This window comes from Lepidochelys olivacea (assembly GCF_965140295.1).
Source record: "Lepidochelys olivacea isolate rLepOli2 genome assembly, chromosome: 1".
Taxonomy (NCBI): domain Eukaryota; kingdom Metazoa; phylum Chordata; order Testudines; family Cheloniidae; genus Lepidochelys; species Lepidochelys olivacea.
The window spans coordinates 133,144,778-133,166,005 of record NC_140411.1 but is presented as its reverse complement, the minus strand read 5'-3'; the positions used below and the strand labels follow the sequence as shown (position 1 = coordinate 133,166,005).

At 37.0% G+C, this 21,228-nt stretch overlaps 1 protein-coding gene across 2 annotated transcripts in view; it reads left to right on the top strand.

The window, feature by feature from the left end:
- ANOS1 (anosmin 1) overlaps window positions 1-20,983 on the top strand; it is a gene marked incomplete at its 5' end in the record, with an annotated part of 183,478 nt that extends 162,495 nt beyond the window's left edge. The window contains 5 exons of one of the 2 annotated variants that reach the window (XM_084647311.1): window positions 6,654-6,748; window positions 9,721-9,892; window positions 11,481-11,701; window positions 14,245-14,386; window positions 16,179-20,983. In XM_084647311.1, coding sequence (XP_084503437.1) covers window positions 6,654-6,748; window positions 9,721-9,892; window positions 11,481-11,701; window positions 14,245-14,386; window positions 16,179-16,237 — 689 coding nt within the window. In that variant the 3' untranslated portion in view covers window positions 16,238-20,983. The remainder of the gene's footprint in view (window positions 1-6,653; window positions 6,749-9,720; window positions 9,893-11,480; window positions 11,702-14,244; window positions 14,387-16,178) is intronic. The other variant, XM_084647312.1, reaches the window with a different exon arrangement.
- Window positions 20,984-21,228: the final 245 nt, after the last annotated feature.

Here is a 21,228-nt window from a genome sequence, read left to right as displayed (position 1 = left end):
ATACTGTGAGGGAATGGACCTGGCACAGTTTTCTCCCTCCCTCAAGTGGCAGAAAGTCAAGAAGAGAGTCTATGACTTGGAGATTCAGAATCACCCTCCTAGGCTGCTCCAAGGGCAGCATAACACTGTGTTGCTCTTGATGCTGGGCAGATCATCATATTACCATCAGCCCTGTGAAAATAGTACATTCTATATAGGATGGTGGAATACTGCTCATCGCAGCATATGTATGCAGCTCCCCAAATCTCTTGCTATAGCACTTGCCACAGAGACAGTTAAATAAGCTAGAGAAGTCTTTAGACAAGCCCCTTTCAACTAAGACTTCACCAGCTTGGTGTGAATGTAATTTTGTGATGTGCAGTTAAATTTAAAAACTTTAGCCAGTCAATAAATCTTGCAGTCATCTAATTTGTGTAGAAATAATGCCTTGGCATAGGTCTGCATGATCCAGAAAGGAAATTGTTTAACTTCCCTCATCCTGTTTATCTTCTACCTCTTTCTAAGAGACTCAAAGCCCTAGAGACATGTTCAAGCCCTTCTCCTGTTAATAAGATGCATACTCCTCCATGACGTGATCCTGCCAGAGGCCAAGCATTTTGGCCATGATCCACTTAAGCACATGCTTAACTATTGAAGTCAACAGGACTGCTCACATACTTAAGTGCTTTATTGAATCAGGGCCAAAGTGCTCAGAATCTTGTAGGATCAAACCCCTAATAAGGGAACAAAAACCAAACCACATCACTTATGTGGCTAATCACAACCAATCAACACCTTTCAAATAATGGAATCAACACCTTTCAAATATGGAATACTTGAAGCAAACTATTTGTCATCTATCTATAGAGTAAGGTACACACACAACAAATGACTTGAGTAATTTTGAATACGGAATAAATTAAAGGAAATTACAGTCTGCCTCTTTCCAAAAGTAGACTGAATTTATTTTTACATTATTCAATGTAAATAATTTGCTCAGCTCTGATAAATATCCCTTTAGCAACACAGTCTGTATATTTAGCTAGTTACATTTGTCTAATTTGTTGGGGTCCTTTGTGATGAAAGACACAACATATAAATACACAGTATTATCATATACTAAAACACTAATTTGGCTTAAATTTCTTACTTGTACTTGAAACATTCCAAATTAGATTTTTTCATGCTACCCCAATAAAAGCTGCTTTATTTCTAGTTTCATAGTCTTCATTTGATCTTTTTTTTTTTTAAACTACATGTAGGCACATTTCTTTCCACTGTGAATTATCACCCACACCACATTGTTCCAAATTCTCTGGCAAACACAGAGATCAGTTCAGTGTTAGTGTACAAGGGGGATCTGTAGCTGAAGCTTGAGTTTTCATTGGATTTAAATCCTAGACTATGCTATTCTTGTTGAAATCTGCTTTGAACTATATAATGGGCCAAATTCTCCCTGTGCACCAAACTTCAATTGCCAAATTTGAACAAATTTTATGTAAATCTTTTGTACAGATTTACATTAAATGTGTGCAAACTTGGCAATTGAAGTTTGGTATGCAGGGACAATTGGAATTCAAAGAAAAGTCTGCAGAAAACTACGACTGGCTTTGGTGAAACTCTGAAAACTTAAGGTGAAAGTTTTGGAGGTGCTAGCCATACAAGCCGTAGCCTGTCACTAAGTTCATTGTGTTCAAGCAAGCCTTGTCTGATGGACTCTTTCAAATAAGTTTTCACAGTCCATTTGCTCATAAACAAATATCCTCACATGGAGAGCAACAGTATCCTGGTTGGCACTCATTAGTACTCTTGCACCAACATGTGTCAACAAACATGCACAGAACTAAATAATAATAATACTAATACCACCTCATATATAATGCTTTTCAGCCACACAGCTCCAAGTTCCTTACCTAGGAGGTCATTATCATTAACCCCATTTTACAGATGGGTAAACTAGAGGGCACATAGATGAACTGACATGCCCAAGATCTCCCAGCAGTCCAGTGTCACCACTGGTAGTAGAACACAGCATTTCCAAGTCCCAGTCCAGTGCTGTATCCACGAGGTCACATGAGCTCAAATACAAGGAGATAAATACCCTTTTAACTCTATAGGCCATCTCTCAGCACAATAGTGAGGCCACTTGGTGGGGTGGGACTGTCATACTGCTACTGCCCAAGCTATACCCCAATACCTATTCTAGCTATGCAAAAGACTTCAGTTTCCTAGATTGTTGACCTGACACCCTTCAGCAGCAAAGCATACACTGTACCATAGGGAAAAAAGCATTTGAGGCAAAGAAAGAAGTTGTCTGTAGTAACATGATAGAAAAAATAAACCACATTTGATAAATTATTCACATAGCCAGTGTCAGGAGGAAAACACATCAGAACAGAAACATGGAATATGTTGGCAGAGAAAATGAGTAGAGGTTACTTATTTTGTTAAGGTTTTTTACTATTTTACTAAGGTTTTACTATTTTAGTATGGTTTTTTTTACTATTATTTTGTTTATTTTACAATAAACTTTAGAATCATTTTAACCAAAAATCCCAGCTGAGGAGTAGTAACAATATCAACTAAAATTGCTTTTGGTATTCAAAGTAAAACTAAGAGCTTCAAACACTGTTTTGAGATTACAAGATTTAGCAGATGTAGGATATATGCCTACAGGTCTGGAGTTACCCATATCTAGCCTTATTTAAATAAGGTTTTAATGGTTTAGGCAAAGCATTCCAACCTGGGTGCCTAAAGTTGGGATTCTAAATCCATATTTATGCTCCTGAAGAAAAATGACCTGAGTCTGAAAGTTGCTGAGCTCCTGGAGCTCTCCAGGACTTCAGTAGGAGTTAAGGGTACTTGGTAAAGATGTTTGAAAAATGCCAATTATTTGGCATTGGGAATTTAAATAAAAAAATCTTCTTTTCATTTTTGTCACAATTTCCCATTGATTACTCAGTTTTTTTAATGAAAAAAACCCTGACATTTTTGGGTTTAAAAATGTTAAAAAATTGTTTTCTGTTTGTTTTATGTAAAAAAACCCCAGAAAGTTATGTCTTTGGTTGGTTGGTTTGTTTTTTGCCTTTTTGCAAAAATCTAAATGACTTTTCATCTAAAACTTTTCAGTGGCACCTCTGAAAATCAACTCACTTCTATTCAGGCATCTAGGTATGGATATAGGGCACCTATTTAGGAAAGCTTTTAAGCACATGCTTAAATCCATCCCAATTCAAGGTAGCAAGGCAGCAGTCTTTTTGTTAGTCTCTTTAATTTCAGAAGTTATAGTTACAAGGAATAGCAAGGCTTTCTGCTAAAACTAGCTATGATAATGAAATAATCCTACTGCATATTGGATATTCTTACTAATTTTAACTTCACAAACAACTTTTCATATGTGACTTCCAGGCATGCCTATAGATTATAGTGAATTAACTTCAACTGTCTATAATCATGAGCCTTGGTGACTCTGCCATTACACTAAAAAGCAGCTTGAATTGGTTGCCCATTGCATTATCAGTTAGAATTACTACTTCCATGTTTATAGCTGATAGATGAACAAAAAAATCCAAAGAAAAGTACAGTAGTGATCTCAGTAGGGACCAATCCACATTGCTGATGGGAAAAGCTACACTAGGTATTTCTTTTGCATTGTTTAAATCTCACAGATTTATACTACCCATAGATAAAAACCCTAGAGTCATACAATTTACACTCACAGTTAGCACCCTAATAAAGAAAAAGGAAATGTATTTTCAGAGGTTTAGAAAAGTTTCTCACTAGAAACTTTGGCTTTCATATCTCAGCTATGCTAGATCTATTTGTTTTCAAATATATTAGGATATAGTTATTTTTAAAGGTGATGTTGTTACAAAACGTGTATCCTGCATAAACAAAGCATGATTTTTTTTTATATCTGTTACTCTGCCAAAGCAAAAACATCCCTCCAACCATTGAAAAAGTGCATTGCTAACCTAGAGACTGTTTTTCCCTCCCACATTTCAGTTTTCTATCCGAAATCATGGATGTGCTATAGAGTTGTGGTTTGTGTTGGTGGGTTTGGGGGTTATTATTTTCTATTTCCTTTCAATCTTCTTGCTAGCCAAAATGCCTGAACTCTTTTTTTGCTCAAACTCTCTAAAAATGTCCAGAAACAAGACCTGGAAAGTTTTATCCCCAAACGAACAAGTTTAGGAAAATCAGCTCAATGAAAAAGGCCCTTTAGAATGGAAATACAGTGAGTAACCTTAACTGTATCTATTACTATTCATGCATTCCAGCCATGACTGGTTATATATATGTTGAGATAAGTTTTTGAAGTAATTATAACTGTTTGTAAAACTAAAAAAAAATAAAGGAATATGGTTTTGGTGTGGCAGTTATGTCTAGGTGATCAGGTTGTTACTGGGATATGAAATGTGAATGATAAAAAAACAACAACAGAAAACATGAGTAGTAATTAGAGATATTACAGACTTTCTTCACACCAGCCCAGCAACAATCTCATTTGAATCCAGCAGCAGGAAGCCTCTTGGGAAGTTGTGTTTTGAGTTCACTTCTTAGCTTCCCCACCCATGTAGAGAGACAAAGAGGTTGCCACTGCCTGAATGGATAGGCAAGAAGGAAGGAAGGAACGAGGTGTGAGCAGGATACGTGTATGCCCAGGTGGAAAGATCAGATAACAGGTGGGGAGCTGGACAGAGTCCCACAGTTCCCATAGAATTTCCTATCTGGCCAAAACCTGGAAAGATATTTAAATATTGCGTTGAAAGCCTAATTTCATGAGATTTCCAGTCTGATGATTAGCTAAACTCGAGACTGGTCAGTTAGGATACTTAACCAAAGCAAACTTTTGAAACCTCAAGGTTCATAGAATCAGAGAAATGTAAGACTGACAGGAACTTTGAGAGGTCACCAAGTCCAGCTCCATCTTTCACTGGTTGTTCATATGGAGGTGTTCAATGGTCTATTTGAAATATTAGTGGTCTTCTCTGGTTCTTGGTGGACAGGTGACCAGTCCTCCCTCAATCTGTGACAAAGCCTACAGCAATACTTTTATCTAATGACTAGAGAGTGTATTGAATTTAAAGTTTGAATGGCTCTATAAGTGGTCTGCCTTGTGTAAGTATACTTTAAAAGAGTAAATTTTTGATGATCAGAAAGTAGATCAATAAGAAGATTCACTATACAGTCATTCAGCAGAGACTTTAGATGGTTAATAGAATAGCACTGAGTTTTCAGGTCTCTAGATGCCAGTTGATGGACTGCATGTCCTATGTGTTTGTCTCAGGAGAGGGAGCGAACAGAGAATAGGAAATAATTAAATAACTCAGAACAGATGAAATCAGATGAGACCTACTTGCCGATGCATTGTGAGTGTGTATCTCCCTCTGACAGGTACGTCTAATGGCAAAGCCACAACGGTCAGATTCAAGTGAGAACACCTACCTTTTAAAAAAATATGCAAGAAAATAATTAGAACACAGTTGATTATTTCTTCATTCATTTCTTATTGAAAACTTTTTGGGCTTCGAGAGCAGTCATGAAAATAATTAACATATATGTTGTTATGAAGACAACAGCTACAAAAATCCATTTTGAGCAAACTTCCAATCAGTCTTTCTTACCAAACTCCATTTGTGCTAGCTTCAAAGATCACTTATTTTGTCTTTAATTTGTAATTCCTCTCTTCTGCTTCCAAATTGCTCATAGCAGTCTATTGCCAGATCAACCCTAACGCCATCAAAGGTATTTCTTTTCCCTTCCAGAAAACCATAATCATGCACTTGACATGAGTAACTCTGGCATAACAAGTTAATTACTATAATAGACATTTAATGTTTATATCCACTATACATAGAAATATGAATACTCCAGGAAAACAACAAGATGCATTTGTACCACCATGTTGCGTTTTCTTTCTCAGTTCTTCATTTTTCTTTGTTTTGCCCCAGTCTGCTTTATCATACAGTCTGCATTGAGAGGATTGGTTATAAATTTTATGCCTGCCACTACAATTCTGTATGGAGCTCTCAAAGAATTTTTACTAGAAATCACTCTGATAATTAGGGAATTTCTGTTGTAAAGTCTGCACCATTGAAGTCACGGAAGTTTTGCCACTGGTTTCAATGAGAGCAAGATCAAGCCTTTAGTATTGTTCCTAAGAGCTGTGACTAGATTTTCAGTTGGCTACATGTGGAGGCGGTTTCATGATACATTCTGAAAGTATAAGGTTCAGGGAAATTTTCACACATGTCCAAACTCAGCTTTACCGAATGGTGCCATGCAGCAGCGTTGCAATGTTCTGACAATGTAAACAGTTACAGATGGTTGGCACTGAGTCATTCCCATCATTCCCAAGATATTTGGCAGCATATACCATGGGGATTTTTTCTCCCTCTCATCAACACTTAAATTTCTGCTACCCCCCCCCCCTTTTTTTTTTTAGTTCATCCTTACTGTGCTCACACATGGATTAAGTTATTGACATGTTTAATATTCTCTTCTTTTTGTTCATGGGCACTTTAAGTGCTTTTGAGCAGCAAGGAACTGACACTTCCAAAGTTCTTAAAATCCCTTCGTTTTATATTCAGAAAAGCCAGGAAAGCTGCAGATGGCTAAAGCATAACTGTAATGTATATTTTCCTTTTTGTATTGCTGTTTTGTTCATTTAGACACTAGTATGAGTCGATATCACGTCCAGTGGTTCCCAGAATCCTGTGTGCACAATGAAACTAAAGGGCCTGAAAAAGCAACTGGCCTGACCTATGTAAGTTGAAATTCAGTCCCTTGCTTAACTTGAAGTGGTTTTCAGTCATTGGGTATGGTGGGAAAGGAAGAGGGAAGTGATATGTAATAGCATGCAGAATGTTTTATACCTGTCATTGCTACAGTAGGAGTGGGTTTTTTTTACTTCACTGCAGAGTAGTGATATATTTGGCTTTGTTGATTTAACCAACATGAAAGGTAATCTAAATGAATGTACTGCATTCAAATGCTTTACGTGGGTATCTGAAGTGTTCATATTACACTACAAGGCAAACCTGTTTGTACAATGCATATATGCTTATCAGTATCTAGGTCAACAGGGACCTGATCCATGATTAGCACCCCGGGAACCACTACTATACAATTACTGAATATTAATCTAAATAAGCAGCTAGGCTTGTTTTCAGACATAGAGAGGATCCATATGCAAGGCTCCCCCTGAGAAGAGCAAGAGATGAAGAAAAGAGCCTCACATTATAGATGCTAGACATTAACGCTGGAAGATGCAAAGATATCACAGTGATTCTCCATCACTAGCAATTTTAAAATGAAGATTGGATTTTTTTAAAATGTATGCTTTAGTTCAAACAGGAATTAAATTAGGGGAAGTCTTATGGCCTGTATTATGCAGTAAGTCACACTAGATGATCACAGTGGTCCCGTCTGGCCTTACAGTCGATGAGTGGTGCAGTATAAGAACCTGAATAGAAGAGAGAAAGATTCTAAATTACTATAGTTCTCTATAATTAAATATTATATCCCAATTATATTTTAGCAATGGCATTTCTTCCTACTGAATGTATTATCCAATCTAGTATCACTCTACTCAAGTAATATGTTATACAAATATTACATTACTGAAATGTCAAGTCAGTGAATAATGAAGGAAACTCAATATAAGAAAACGTGATCAGCCTTTCTTTTTTACCCTGTGCTATAATAAGAAGTCAACTCACTGAAGTTAATGGCAAGTAAAGTGAGACTAAATCAAAGGGAATAGTTGTAATTTACTGCTGTCAGAGAGTCAAATACTGTACATGGATTTAAAAAGAGGATAGATAATTTTGTAATCAGTAACAACATTTGGAGTTATGCATGCTAAGGTAAGGGAAAGCTAATATAATTAAATAAGTTTTATTGCCACTAGAGGTCAGGAAAGATTTTTTTCTCTCCATGAATAGCATTGCACAACTGGCCAGGTGCATTATGTTTTTTTTGGTTTTCCTGTAAATTATTTTACAGTGATTAGTCTAGTCTGATTTGGCAAACCCTGTGTTTATTTGTAAGTTCCAATCAATACATTGAGATATTGAATATTATGCTAAAATAGTTAAGAAACTACCTTCAATAAACACATGGTTGCAAAGGGCCTGATGCTGAAAACCATACTTCCTTTGGGTCTGATCCTGCTTCCGGTGATGTCAATGGCAAAACTCCCATAGACTTTACTAGATGTACAATCTGGCTCTTGAATAATCTTAAGTAGGAAATACAGGAGTCAGGTTTGCAGGATCAGCTTCTAATACTGTAATATTCTACTTCCGATATATTCTGAGCAATCTGATGTGATAAATAAGGGGCCTAGTCCTACAGTACTTACTCATGCCAATAGTTACCTCAGCATCAAAGTGGAGATTTGTTTACAAGTGCTGTTCTAAAAGGACTGCACTGGAATGTTTGAGTAATCCATTATTCATGCACTTTTCATGTATGCAGTGTTCCTGTAGCCGTGCTGGTCCCAGGATATTAGAGAGACAAGGTGGGTGAGGAAATATCTTTTATTGGCCCAACTTCTGTTGATGAGAGAGACAATTGTTCGAGCTTACACAGAGCTCTTCTTCAGGTCTGGGAAAGGAACTCACAGTGTCACAGCTAAATACAAGGTTTGAACAGATTGTTTAGCATAAGTAGCTAACGCATATTTTAAAGGATCATTCAAGGTGAAGTGGCCTGTTAAAATATGTTGAAATATGTGTTAACTACTTATGCTAAACAATCTGTTCAAAGCTTGTATTTAGCTATGACACTTTGAGATAGTTTCCCAGACCTGAAGAAGAGCTTTGTGTAAGCGCATAAGCTTGTCTCTCTCACCAACAGAAGTTGGTCCAATAAATGATATTACCTCACCCACCTTGTCTCTCTAATGCACTTTCCATGTCAGTTATGAGAAAATTTACTTAGCTTAGCTCTAACACTCTTCAGCTGTTTTCAAACACAGAGTACAAAAATTTTAGAAACACCTAAGTACTGTAAAGAACTGAAAATCAATGAGACTTGGAGATCCTAAGTCACTTAGGTGACTTTTGGAAATTTTACCAGAGGCTAGAATTTCTCTTATTAAACTTGCTTTGAACAAAAACATGTAGGCGGGGATTTTCAAAAGTATCAGGGCTCTTGTTTAGTTGTTACCTTAAAGATATCATTCTACATATAACGGTGTTTTATTGCTCAGTTGTGGATCCTTTTCTGCTTAGAGGAATAACGTGCTATATCAAAGGGTGGAAATAGGATGTCCTCAAGGAAAGATGTATAAGGCCTTCTTGGGATTTGTATGCACATTAAAAGGAGTTCTTAAATGTAGACTAAACCTGTCTTTCATCTCAGTTTAAATAATCTTCCTTACATTTATTTAATTGGATTAGCATTTTTCATCCTCACACTGCCATTCCCCACTGCCATCATGTCAAGGGAGTGTTCCTTGTGTTAGAAGTTAGCTACTTCGATGCAGCATGACTAAGGTATTGTATAGGATTGAAGAAAGTATCCAACCACCATAATAATGTTTTCTGATTATAATTGAATAATAATATAGGCAATATTTGCTTTGTTCTCTGAATAAAAACCACATTTGCATGTGCTAATCATGTAGAGAAAAATACACTTGACTAGGAAAAAAAACCATTTAATCTTATGCCAACATTATGGTTTTAAGAAAAGGTTTATTCGCAGCATATACTGTTTTTCTTGGTCTAGGAAAACTACATAATTCTTCAGGACCTGTCATTTTCATGTAAATATAAAGTGACCATTCAGCCAGCAAGATCTAAAGGTCGTTTGAAGGCTGAAAGTATTTTCTTTACCACACCACCTTGCTCTGCTCTTAAAGGAAAAAACCACAAGCACATTAGTTGTCCTGCTGAAGGAGGTAAGTCACGGTCTGAAGCACTTGCAGAGTAGATTTCAAGTGCACTTCTAGGCACTCAAAAACAAGTTTTGTAAAGCAATTCTCAAATGTGTTTTGAAAGACTCAGAATAAGTAGGGGAGACTTATTTTTGTGTCTCTGGATGTCCAGGTAATTACCAGGATATCCTGGTAAGTAATGTTTTTCAACATTAAAGAGTCATTGAATTCTTTTAGTAGGAAATTCGTCTAACAAACACTTTCAAAAATTTTCCTTGTTACAAATGCAATCAAATTAAATACATAGGGGTGTAGTTTTACCAACATGACAAGGTTATCATAGTATTGGTTGATCACTTAGATAAGAAAAGGAGTACTTGTGGCACCTTAGAGACTAACCAATTTATTTGAGCATGAGCTTTCGTGAGCTACAGCTCACTTCATCCGATGAAGTGAGCTGTAGCTCACGAAAGCTCATGCTCAAATAAATTGGTTAGTCTCTAAGGTGCCACAAGTACTCCTTTTCTTTTTGCGAATACAGACTAACACGGCTGTTACTCTGAAACCTGTCACTTAGATAAGAATTTCAGGGGATTATTCAAGTATATATTGTAGCAGTATTATGATTTATATTGCTATTCTTTTTTTAAGGACTTGTTTGTGCTGGAAAGTTTTATCAGTTATACAGATAGAATTATACAAATGTTAGTTATACCTTTATAATCCACCTTGTGAATACTCTTATTCCAGTGTAAGAGTGGCTGTTTTTGGTTTAACTTAACCCCTTTCCCAAATAAGCTATATAAAAATAAAATAAAATTAAAATTAAAATTAACAAAGCACTTTTATACTGGTATAAATGTCCACACAGAGAGTTATACTGGAATAACTGTATCAGTTTAAATTCAAACCCTAGGTTATATCCAAAACTATTTTCCTGTGCTGACAAGGCCTAAGGCTGTATGTTTTAATTGCCAGTGCTTTGCACCTTATGTAGTTATTTACACCTTTCCAAAGTGAGTGTAAAATGCTCCCATTTTGAATTGGCAGATTGTATACTACTTTGCATTCACTTTGCACAGGTAAGTGACCAGACAAAATACAAGTCAGTTAATAATCAAGCCATGGGACTATACTATACTTTTTACCAGATGCAATAATGAGAAGTTACCTTAAAACTCTCCTAAATTAGAGTTTATGCTGTTCCCTCTTCAGAAGTATCTTTACCTTTAAGAAAAGAGGTTGCAACAAGTTGGCAGAGTCCTGAGTAAACTAGATAAAGAAATGCAAAAGAAATGCACATCAAGAAGCAGACTGTGACTCTGGGATCTCAAGCTATATTAACAATATTACCAGCAGGACAGTGGGGTGGGAGGAGGTATTGTTTTATGATCTCTGTGTGTATATAAAGTCTGCTGCAGTTTCCACGGTATGCATCTGATGAAGTGAGCTGTAGCTCACGAAAGCTTATGCTCAAATAAATTGGTTAGTCTCTAAGGTGCCACAAGTACTCCTTTTCTTTTTGCGAATACAGACTAACACGGCTGTTACTCTGAAATATTTCAGCTGTTCCTCAAAATTTAACTCATCCTCTTGCCTCAAATTTTTGCAGCATCAGTTCTCCCTAAAGTGCTGGCCAAACCCGAGAATCTATCTGCCTCTTTCATTGTTCAGGAAGTAAATATTACTGGTCACTTTTCATGGAAGATATCAAAGGCAAATCTTCATCAGCCCATGACAGGGTTTCAAGTCACCTGGGCAGAGGTTACTACAGAGAGCAGACAAAACAGCTTACCCAACAGCATCATTTCCCAATCACAGATACTGCCAGCAGTAAGTTTGTTTTCTTTTCATTGCTGGGGGCATTGCATGTTTGTGTGCATGGCTAATTTTGTATTTTTAGTCATGATTTAGCTGCCAGGCACCATTGCTTTCTCTGGTTCCGCATATGTGTCTGAGCAGGAAATGGGTTCACTTTTCCCCCTTGTTTGGGATACATGTCCGGTACAACTGCTCATCTTGATGACACATCAAACATTGTAATGTGTGTGATTGTCAAATTAGCAACCAAATTTGAGATATGCCTTAATGAAGGCAAAGATCGTCTAGGCAGCAGAAGATATTTTTCTTTTGATGATCAGGCTGCTCTGTTCACAGGATAGTAAGGATTTGTTAATTCTTTGTTCTCCAGGATGAGAAAATTAGTGGAGTTACCCTGAATGCAAGATAATTTCTCTCTCCTTTGTATTAACCTTCTCTCTGCTCCATCTGGATATATGCTTCATGGAAAATAAAGCTCTTCTCCCTTTTCTGCAAATGTGTACCAAGGTATAAAGGGACACATCCTCACACTAACAGAGAGGGGACTAACAAGTTTCTCAGGGCCTGTTCAACACTAACAAGATGCAGCTGTGAGACTTGTTCTGCTGGAGTGGGCGGGGAAAGGGAGGGAGGAGCTTAAAAGGGAAAAGCTGCCTCAGGAAGGACTGGGGGAAGAGGAAAAGGCTGCCCAGCTGAGAGGGAGATATCAATAAGCCTCATTGCTCCTGAAGCTATGCAACCTAGCCTCAGAGCAGCATGTCCCATGGAGGGGCTGGAGGTAGACCCTGTTTAGACTAAGCTGAAAGGGCTGACTCTGGAAGACTGACTGAGATCAAGGTCACCCTCCCTTCTCTTTAATTTCCCACAGACTCCCCTCTCCCAGAAGGGAAGAAAGAAGGGAGGGAACTTTTCTTTAGTTTGTTTGCTCCAAGAAGCCCCTTGGACATCTCTCAGGAGGTGGGAGAAAGACATTGCAAGGACCTGAAGCAGGGTCTGGTGGGGACTTGAGGGGATTCCTGCCCCCCTTATAGGAACAGTTAAATAATGGCAATTCAAAATAGAACTAGATCTCTCCTCATATAAAGTGGGAGAAGACTTAACTTGCACTATTCCCCCTTTTCTTTGGAAGGGCTCCTTTGCTGGCTTCAGTTCCTCCCATGGTAGCAGCAGCAGGAGGGAGGATATTCAAGAGGTGTTGCCAACTCCACCAGAGGCAGAGATTGCTACTAAGCAACTAGGGCCTGATCCAAAGCCCAAGAAAGACAGTGGTCTTTACATTGACTTCAGTGAGCTAGATCAGGACAAGTAGCTGAGTACACTTTAAATGCTCTGTCTGTTGCCTGCCAGAAGAAATTTCTGTGCCAGTTCCTGGAATGCTAGGTGTAGCTATCAGGTGGAGCTTACTTTGTGTTTGTACAGTGTTTGGTTCCACAGATCTTAGTTTAATGCCACTAGTCCAGTCCTAGGACTAGTCCGATGGATGGCTGTCTGGTGATTCAGCAGCCAAACTAACTTGGGAAGAAGTTGAATTGAAGGTCTGATTCTCCACTGTATTTCCTTGAGTCATTTACAAGTGTGCATTCTCATTTTACACCTAATCTGCACTTATTTGTCTGGCTGTAAATGATCGTACAAGCTGCAAAGCAGTAAAAAGTCTGGCCCAGAGTTAATTAATATTCCATCTCTCACCACTTCAAAAATGGGATTAAAAATTAGGGGCCAGATCATTAGTCTGGGTAGCTGAGTGGATCTATACTAATTTTCACCAGCTGAGGCTCTTGCCCTTGACTCAAAAAGGGCATGAGTTTACAAATCAATGGCAACCAAAGTCAGACATTGGCTTCTATAAAATATTTTATGAGATGTACAATGTACTTGTTAACTGAAAGAAAACCATAAAACCTAGAAATAAACTCCATTCATGGCACTGACACTTTAATTTCAGGAAACCGACTAGAAAATTGAAGTTGGAAGTATCTGGAAGTGGAATCACAAAATGTACAAGTGAAATCTTAACTATAGGGAGAGCTGTATTTTAAGGGAAAGGGGGGGAATATCCTAAAGGTGAACTCAACGGATATGTTTACACTAGAAACATCACAGCTTCAGGGCTACAGCTGTGCCACGGTAGCACTGACTCTTACTACAGTGACAAAGGGTTCTTCCGTTGACCTAGCTGAGTCTACACTAGGGTCACGGTTGGCTTAACTACCTCTCTCATTGGTATGAATGTAGCTAGGTTGACCTAAGATCTATGTGTAGACCAGACCAGAGAACTGGCTTTATTTCCAATTCTTGCTCTGCCAAGTATTTTTTGATACCAACTCTTTAGGAATATGCTAACCAAACCAAAAGAGTAGTGAACTAAATAATAAATGTACAAAATCTTTAATATAAAACCTTAAGAAAACAAGCTGTGGGAATTGCAACACGGTTTTTAAAAAAGTATGTATGTGAGGAAAAAAAAGTATCTACTTAATGTACAATTTCCGGATGGAGCAATTGTCTATTATTTCTGGTAGACATAAGAATTTATTCTATTCATACATTTTTAGGATCATTATGTGCTGACTGTCCCCAACCTGAGGCCATCAACACTTTACCGATTAGAAGTGCAAGTGCTGACAACAGGCGGGGAGGGGCCAGCTACAATAAAATCTTTCCGAACACCTGATCTGCTGCCATCTTCATCCCACAGTAAGTGTTGTGACCTGACATAAAAGTATTTGGACTAGTGTATATGCAGAGAAAGGCTCTTAAAACATTGTCTACCACAACAATTAAAACAAAGTCCTGGGGTTCTACTGCTCTAACCCTTTATACAGTGAGTAGTCTTAAACTGTTCTGTTTTTAGAGATATTATGGATTCCAGGGATATTCCCTATAACTAAAATGGAGAATCCTGCTGGAACGTTTAATGGCTCTGAAACCAGAATGAACTTCTTAATTGCATCCACTGTATATTTACTGCACAGTTTTTGTTGTATTTCCCCCATATATAAATACATATAAAAGGAAAGTGAACCCAATAATTTTAGAATATTTAGCGCGTAAATAATGCTAGTGTTTCTCATAATCACTTTCTTCCCTCTAATGTAACACTGCAAATTTGCACAAGGTTTACTACAAACAATGGCTTAAAAAAAATTCAGAGCCACAAACTGCTAACCAAGGGACATTGGTAAATACTCTGTTATGATATCTAATGCTCAGTTACACAAATATTGGTTCAGGTTAAAAACAAACAATCTGCCTATTTGGTATTATAGGCTAAAATGGTAGCTCAGATTATCAGTCTCCAAAACCTGTTAAATCCAGGTTTCTTTCTTTCTTTCTTTCTTTCTTTCTTTCTTTCTTTCGGGGGGAGGGGAGAAACTGCAAAAAGGTAGTTTAAGTGATCTGGTGATATTACTTCAGGGTCATGTCGAGGCCATTGCAAAGTATTGTAGCGAAGAAACTACACGTGTGCACAGCCAGTGCATTGCTTTGTGAGAAATCTGTGGATAAGAAATCTGGGATACAGAGGTGCTGTAGAGAGAAATGCAAGTAGTAAATCGCTGGCTGAATTTAGGAATGAAGGGTTCTACAGCAATCAAAGGTTTAGAATACAGAGTATCTGACTTCTTGGTTATCTTGAAATCCAGACTAGATTAGAAGTGATCCAAAGCCTGTACCGTGTCCTGGCTTTCTGATGACCTATATGCAACACTTAAGAGGTGCACAATTAGTTCTTATCAATGTTTCCAGTCAAAGCCCTGAGTTGTAGAGTATTTGCCACTGATTTCAACTGAAGTTTACATAGTAATATATGAACTGTGGTTATTTTCTTCTCCCCCACAAAGACTATGCCCCCAAGCCATTGCACATTATTTCAGTTAATATTGTAAATTGATTGCACAATATAAACAAAAAAGGCAAATTATATTACTCATTAGACAATAAATGCTACCTACATTTATTTTTGCCCACATTTTAATGCAGTTAGATTTTAAGAAGCTGCTTACAACAAAATACTATTTTCTGAGCATTTAGAATAAGGCAACTTAATTTTATGGGAACCCAAGAAATATCGAAGAAATTCGTCCTGATCCGACAAAATAATTGACCTGCTTGGATCCTTCCACCCTTGCAGAATTCCACTGAAGTCATATGAACAGTGCGTGGGCGTGTGTCAGCACAGGCAGAGTGTTTTGCAGGTTCAGGGCCTTGTATGCAATTACTCCACTGAAAGGATGGATGGTCCAGTGGCAAACTGGGCTGTAAGAGACTCCGCTTCTAGTCTTGCTCTGCTGCAGACATTCTGTGTAAGTCACCTGGTCTTTCAGTTCTCTGCCTGTAAAAGGGGGCTAACAGCACGGCCCTGCCTTATAGAGGGGTTGTGGGGATAAAAGCGTCAAAGATTGGGAGGTTCTCAAATAGTACGGTGATGAAGGCCTAATTATTTTATCGTCTATACAGCAAAGGTGAATTCCCTTTCTTCTTTACTTAGGGTCTCATCTGAAACAGCACCATCCACATCACTACAAGCCACCCCCAGAAAAATACTAGACTGCTTCACATAATTAAACAAATCACTGAGAGAAAAACTGAGCTCTCACAAGAAGACCAGAAAAATTCACATCTGTAGGAATAATAAATCGTTTTTTTCCAGTGGAAGTTATCATCCTGTATGATTTGTAACTACTTCTACATAGTTTAAGCATGAAGAATAGTATTTGTACCAATGCCAGGATGAAATGTACAGCAACTATCCTGACAGTACCACCCCTATTCTGCTAAGTGAAGATTGCATCCAATTCAACACATCTGAGAAACATCAAATGTATGTTTGTTGTAATAACATTTTATTTCCTAGGTTTAAAGTAGATTGAAAGGGTGCAGTGAATAGCAGAGGGTTTTGTTTTGCTAATCTTTATAACAATATCTGAGACATTGTTCTTTTATATATACATAGCTTTGAAAGCCAGAGGCCAGATCTTCAGCTGGGGTAAATTAGCATCTGTCACTTGAACTCAGTGGAGCTGAGCCAATTTATGTCAGCTAAACCTATACAGCAAATGCAGTTTGCCATTAAAGGAGATCTCCATTTACCTAAAATAAGTGCACAACCAAATAAGTAGCAATAATAGATGCACGCAGTTCAGTCTGCAATGGAAACTACTATTAACTTAGCAACAAAAAAAGTAGATCATACTAGCTGATGTATTTCATTAGTAATATATCTATATTTTGTGTGGAAATGGTACCATGAAGTTCTCTCCTTAACAAAATGTGTTAACAAGGGAGATTTTCAAAGGCACAAATGGCAGTTGGTGCCTGACTTCCATTGACGTTCTGTAGTAGCTGGACACATGCCTTTGAAAATCTCCCCCATTTTTTTTTTTTAATATTTTGAAGGGAACTCTGTATTTTCCCTGTTAGAGAACTAAATAGTGAATGTTCACATTTTAGACATGAACGTTCCAAGGCACATGTTATGTTACTTTGGGGTTTCTTTGGCTTTTTGATGTGCATATCTATTTTCCCCGAGGATCTTTTGAACAGCAGAATGGATGTGCTGGCTACATGGTACTCCACTCATAGAATTAAGTGACAATACATTGATGTCTGGAAGTCATTGGCTTGTAATTTATTTGAATGCATTTTTCAAATTCAAGCATGAAGGTTACCCTGTTTTTTAACCATAAGGGAATGCAGATGACCTTATTGTGCAATGTAAACAGAGTAATTTGCCACACAGAGAGACAGTCTTTAATAGTAAAGAGAAACTGCTTGGATTTATAATCAGAATGATGGGAAATTTCTCTCTACAAATAATCCTGATGACGCAACCTCTTGTCCAAAAAATTGCTGTCTGTGCATTCTCATGTGCAAATTCTATTACCCATCTTTAAATGAGGATAATACATCTCAAGCTTTCTGTAACTTGAAATTCACAAATACCTTCATGGAATCCCCCAACAACAAGCACCACAAAAATGAACCCAAATCTGACTAAAGATAAAGTTTCTGTACTTGACTTCTTCCTGAGATACCCCAAGAAGTGGAAATACTCTTTGTCACAACAACAATAAATATTCTGAAGAACACCAAATAAAAAGATAAACATATCTGTGCTTGAAACTGAAAGAGCATGGTTATGCTCAGTATAGCATAGCACAGAAGAAATTCAAATACAGATCATCTATATAGAAAAGGTTTGACCAGGCTGACGATACCAAGAGTCAAAAGCCCCATTGCAATTTCTGACTATTTTTTTCCTTCAATTTTTCCAGCATTCGAATATTTTTTTTTTAAAAAAAAGACAACTCAGATTACTGCATTAATTCTACCATTCTCTTTCTATTTTTCCTGGTACCTTTTTGATTTATGCACCCATGGAGCAAATAACTTCACAAAGCTGTCTTTAGGGTACAAGTCTTGGGCCTTGGATAGTTACTTTACGAGGTATTAAGAGCTGTTCATACTTTGGAACTACAAAAAAACAAACGAAAAAAAGAAACCCACCCCACATACCACAACTTCTCTTCCCTATTACATAATGTGAGCAAGCTTTGAAGGGAACTGGAACTGACAGTAGACAGAAGGTCAACTATTTTCACCCAGCTGAAATCTGACATGCATCTAGGTACACAGGTCTTCAGACATAAATTACTAAGTCTATGCAATTTGAATAGGACCAATGCCTGGCACCACTTATACATTTAAATTACATAGGACATAAGTAAGGCTAGGAAAGTGCTATGAGAGTTAGATTGTGGCACCTAATTCCCCTAGGTTTCTCTGAAACATTCAGCCTAAACTTTTTGGCCAGACTCTCTTCTCAGTAATGCTGGAATAAATCTAGAATAAATTGACTGATGTTAACGAAGTTATGCTGAATTCACATTGATGCAACTGAGTGCAGAATTTGTGTCTCTGTCTTTTTTAAGCCAACATCTATGACAAACCTTGGATTCAAGAAGATAGAAATTGGCAAATTAACAGCTCTTGATTATTATATGAAAGGTCTTGATTATTGAGTGGAATGCCATATTCCTCAAAATGGTTTGAGCTGCTTGCTAGATTTGTTATTTTTTCTTAATTGGATGTTTCAGGAGGAGACTAAAGTTCATTCAAATATTTATAAAATAGTCTGGAGGTTTTTATATATTTATATAAAGATAAATTATTTATTATAGGACCAGTCAGCCGAACTCAGGCAAAACTGTCATTGAAGAACTGCTATTGAATTTTGCCTGAGTAAGGCCAGTAGGATTTGACTCTTTATATCTTGGAGAAAAAGGTGAAGGGCATGGGAGTGGAATGAACAGATTATAGTTTATAAACAGATTAAGACTTTAATCTTGCTCTTTAATAATCAGTTCCTCAACTCAACATTCAGCTATAGAAATTTCATGGGAATAAATGATCCTGAAATTATAAGAGTCAACCAAACCATCAACAAATGGGACATTAGATTATATCTTGTTTGTTCTTAAATATCAGCCATTTTCATATAATTATTTGAATTTAACATCATATATTTGAAGACTTTTATGCCTAGATCCAGTTGGAGTTAGGCACCTCAGTACCTTGAGGATGTGGGTCTTAGTGTCTAATTCATAAATCCTCATTTACTGAATTGCACAGGGTATATTACAGTTCACCTATTTGACTAGCCTAAATCATGCTAACATTGCATTCAGCAATGGAGTTTGAAATCACTACTTGAGATTTTTAGTTAAAGATTTTTTTTCTCAGTTTTTCTCAGTTTCTCAGTAATAAAGATCAAATATGGATAGTGGGATATTTCTAGGTATGCTGCACTTTTACACCCATATATTACTAACTTACTTAGCATACTATTCTGATTGATTTATCAGTTAAATCCTGGATGTCATATATTTTGTTTGCTAATGGAAAATTATAGGATTATTCCATTTTTGCTCTAACATTTTTTTTATGCATATGAAACTAGTTTTTACATTGAATGCTGTTTAAGAATGAGAATTTTTTTTCTTATGGCAGTTAATTTTTGATAGAGCAGATCAAGAACTAGAAAATATTTCTGTCTTAAAACTTAAAAGGAGAAAGGTAGAACCATACTAATAGGGTGCCAGGTGGTGTTCACTGGGAATATGGCTGAAGGAGACAAGAACTTCTTACAAATAAAAGGGCTGCATTGCAAGATACTAAACACCCTCAACTTTCATAGCATTCATCTGGAGTTGAGGGCACAATGCAGCAACTCACAGGTGGCACTAGTACCTTGCAAGATCACGCACAAAATCAAAGAAACACTGGTCTGGTCTTGCGCCATGAATGCAAATGGAAATTTTACTATTGCCTTCAGTGGAAGCAGGATTGAGGCTGACATACTCCATGAGCCTAATCTGAATTCCTTTCCTACCCAAGACTCTCACTGAAATCAATCAGAGTTCTGGATATAGAGGTCCTGCTTCAGGAAAGCATTGCTATTCAGGACAGAACTTAAGCACATGTTTAACTGCATTGATGTTAATAGAACATAAGCACATGTTTAAATTAAACATGTGCTTAATTTCTGTCTTGAATAGGAATGGATTTAAGCACTCCCTTAAGTGCTGTCCTAAATCAGCGCCTTAAAGAACAAAGGATAAGGTCCAGACTGTTTTAAATCCCTTGTACAACACTCTTAGAAAATTTATTTTTGCCCTATGTATCTGTAAAGGTAGCTGTGATAGTGACATATTTATTAATTCCTTTTCTTTCCCTGTATGCCAAGTATATTCTGACATTTTTATCAGTACCTGTGAACATCAATTAGTATAAATACTGTTATGCAAACTTGTGCATTGTAACCTGGAATCTGATGCTAATAAGCTGTTGCATGTAGTTTAAATAAATAACTAAAAACTTTATTTAAAAATGTAAATGAATACCTGCAGATGTGGATGGTGGTTATATATGGTTTTGCATGCCCAAACTCATTGTTCAGTTATAGGCATGAAGTGTAATGACTGTCTTAGCTCTACTGAATATATTAGTAAGGTACAATTTACAAAGTAATTAACAGAGGTCTATATGTGAAATAATTTTTCCTTTTTACTTAATGATATTGTAATGCAGAGATGACAGAACTACTTGTCTGTTGCCCAAATTGGCTGTAGAAATTATGTTCCTATAACTGTCATTTAAAGTCAATATTTATTTATGTATGTAATACAGAAAGGTTGATTTTTGTGTATGTGTGTGTCTGTCATGTTATTTAGAGCAAAAATGCTTCTTGTAAAAACATTTTGTAAAAAACAAATGTAATTGTAAATAGAGTATGATATTCTGTTACTCGGTATTTTCATGTTTAGAATTTGTACATACTGTTTAAGTAATAAACTATCCTGCTATGTGGAAATGTAGCTTTATTATCTCCTGCAGACAGAGCTTATGCTTTTGCTTCTATTAATTCCTAGTCTTATCCTCTTCTTCCATAAGTCGGCTTCAAACTGCATATCTTTTCTGTGTCCATGTGTCTCATATCAGGTTCTGGAGAATGTTCATGAGAGAGCATCCTATTTTAA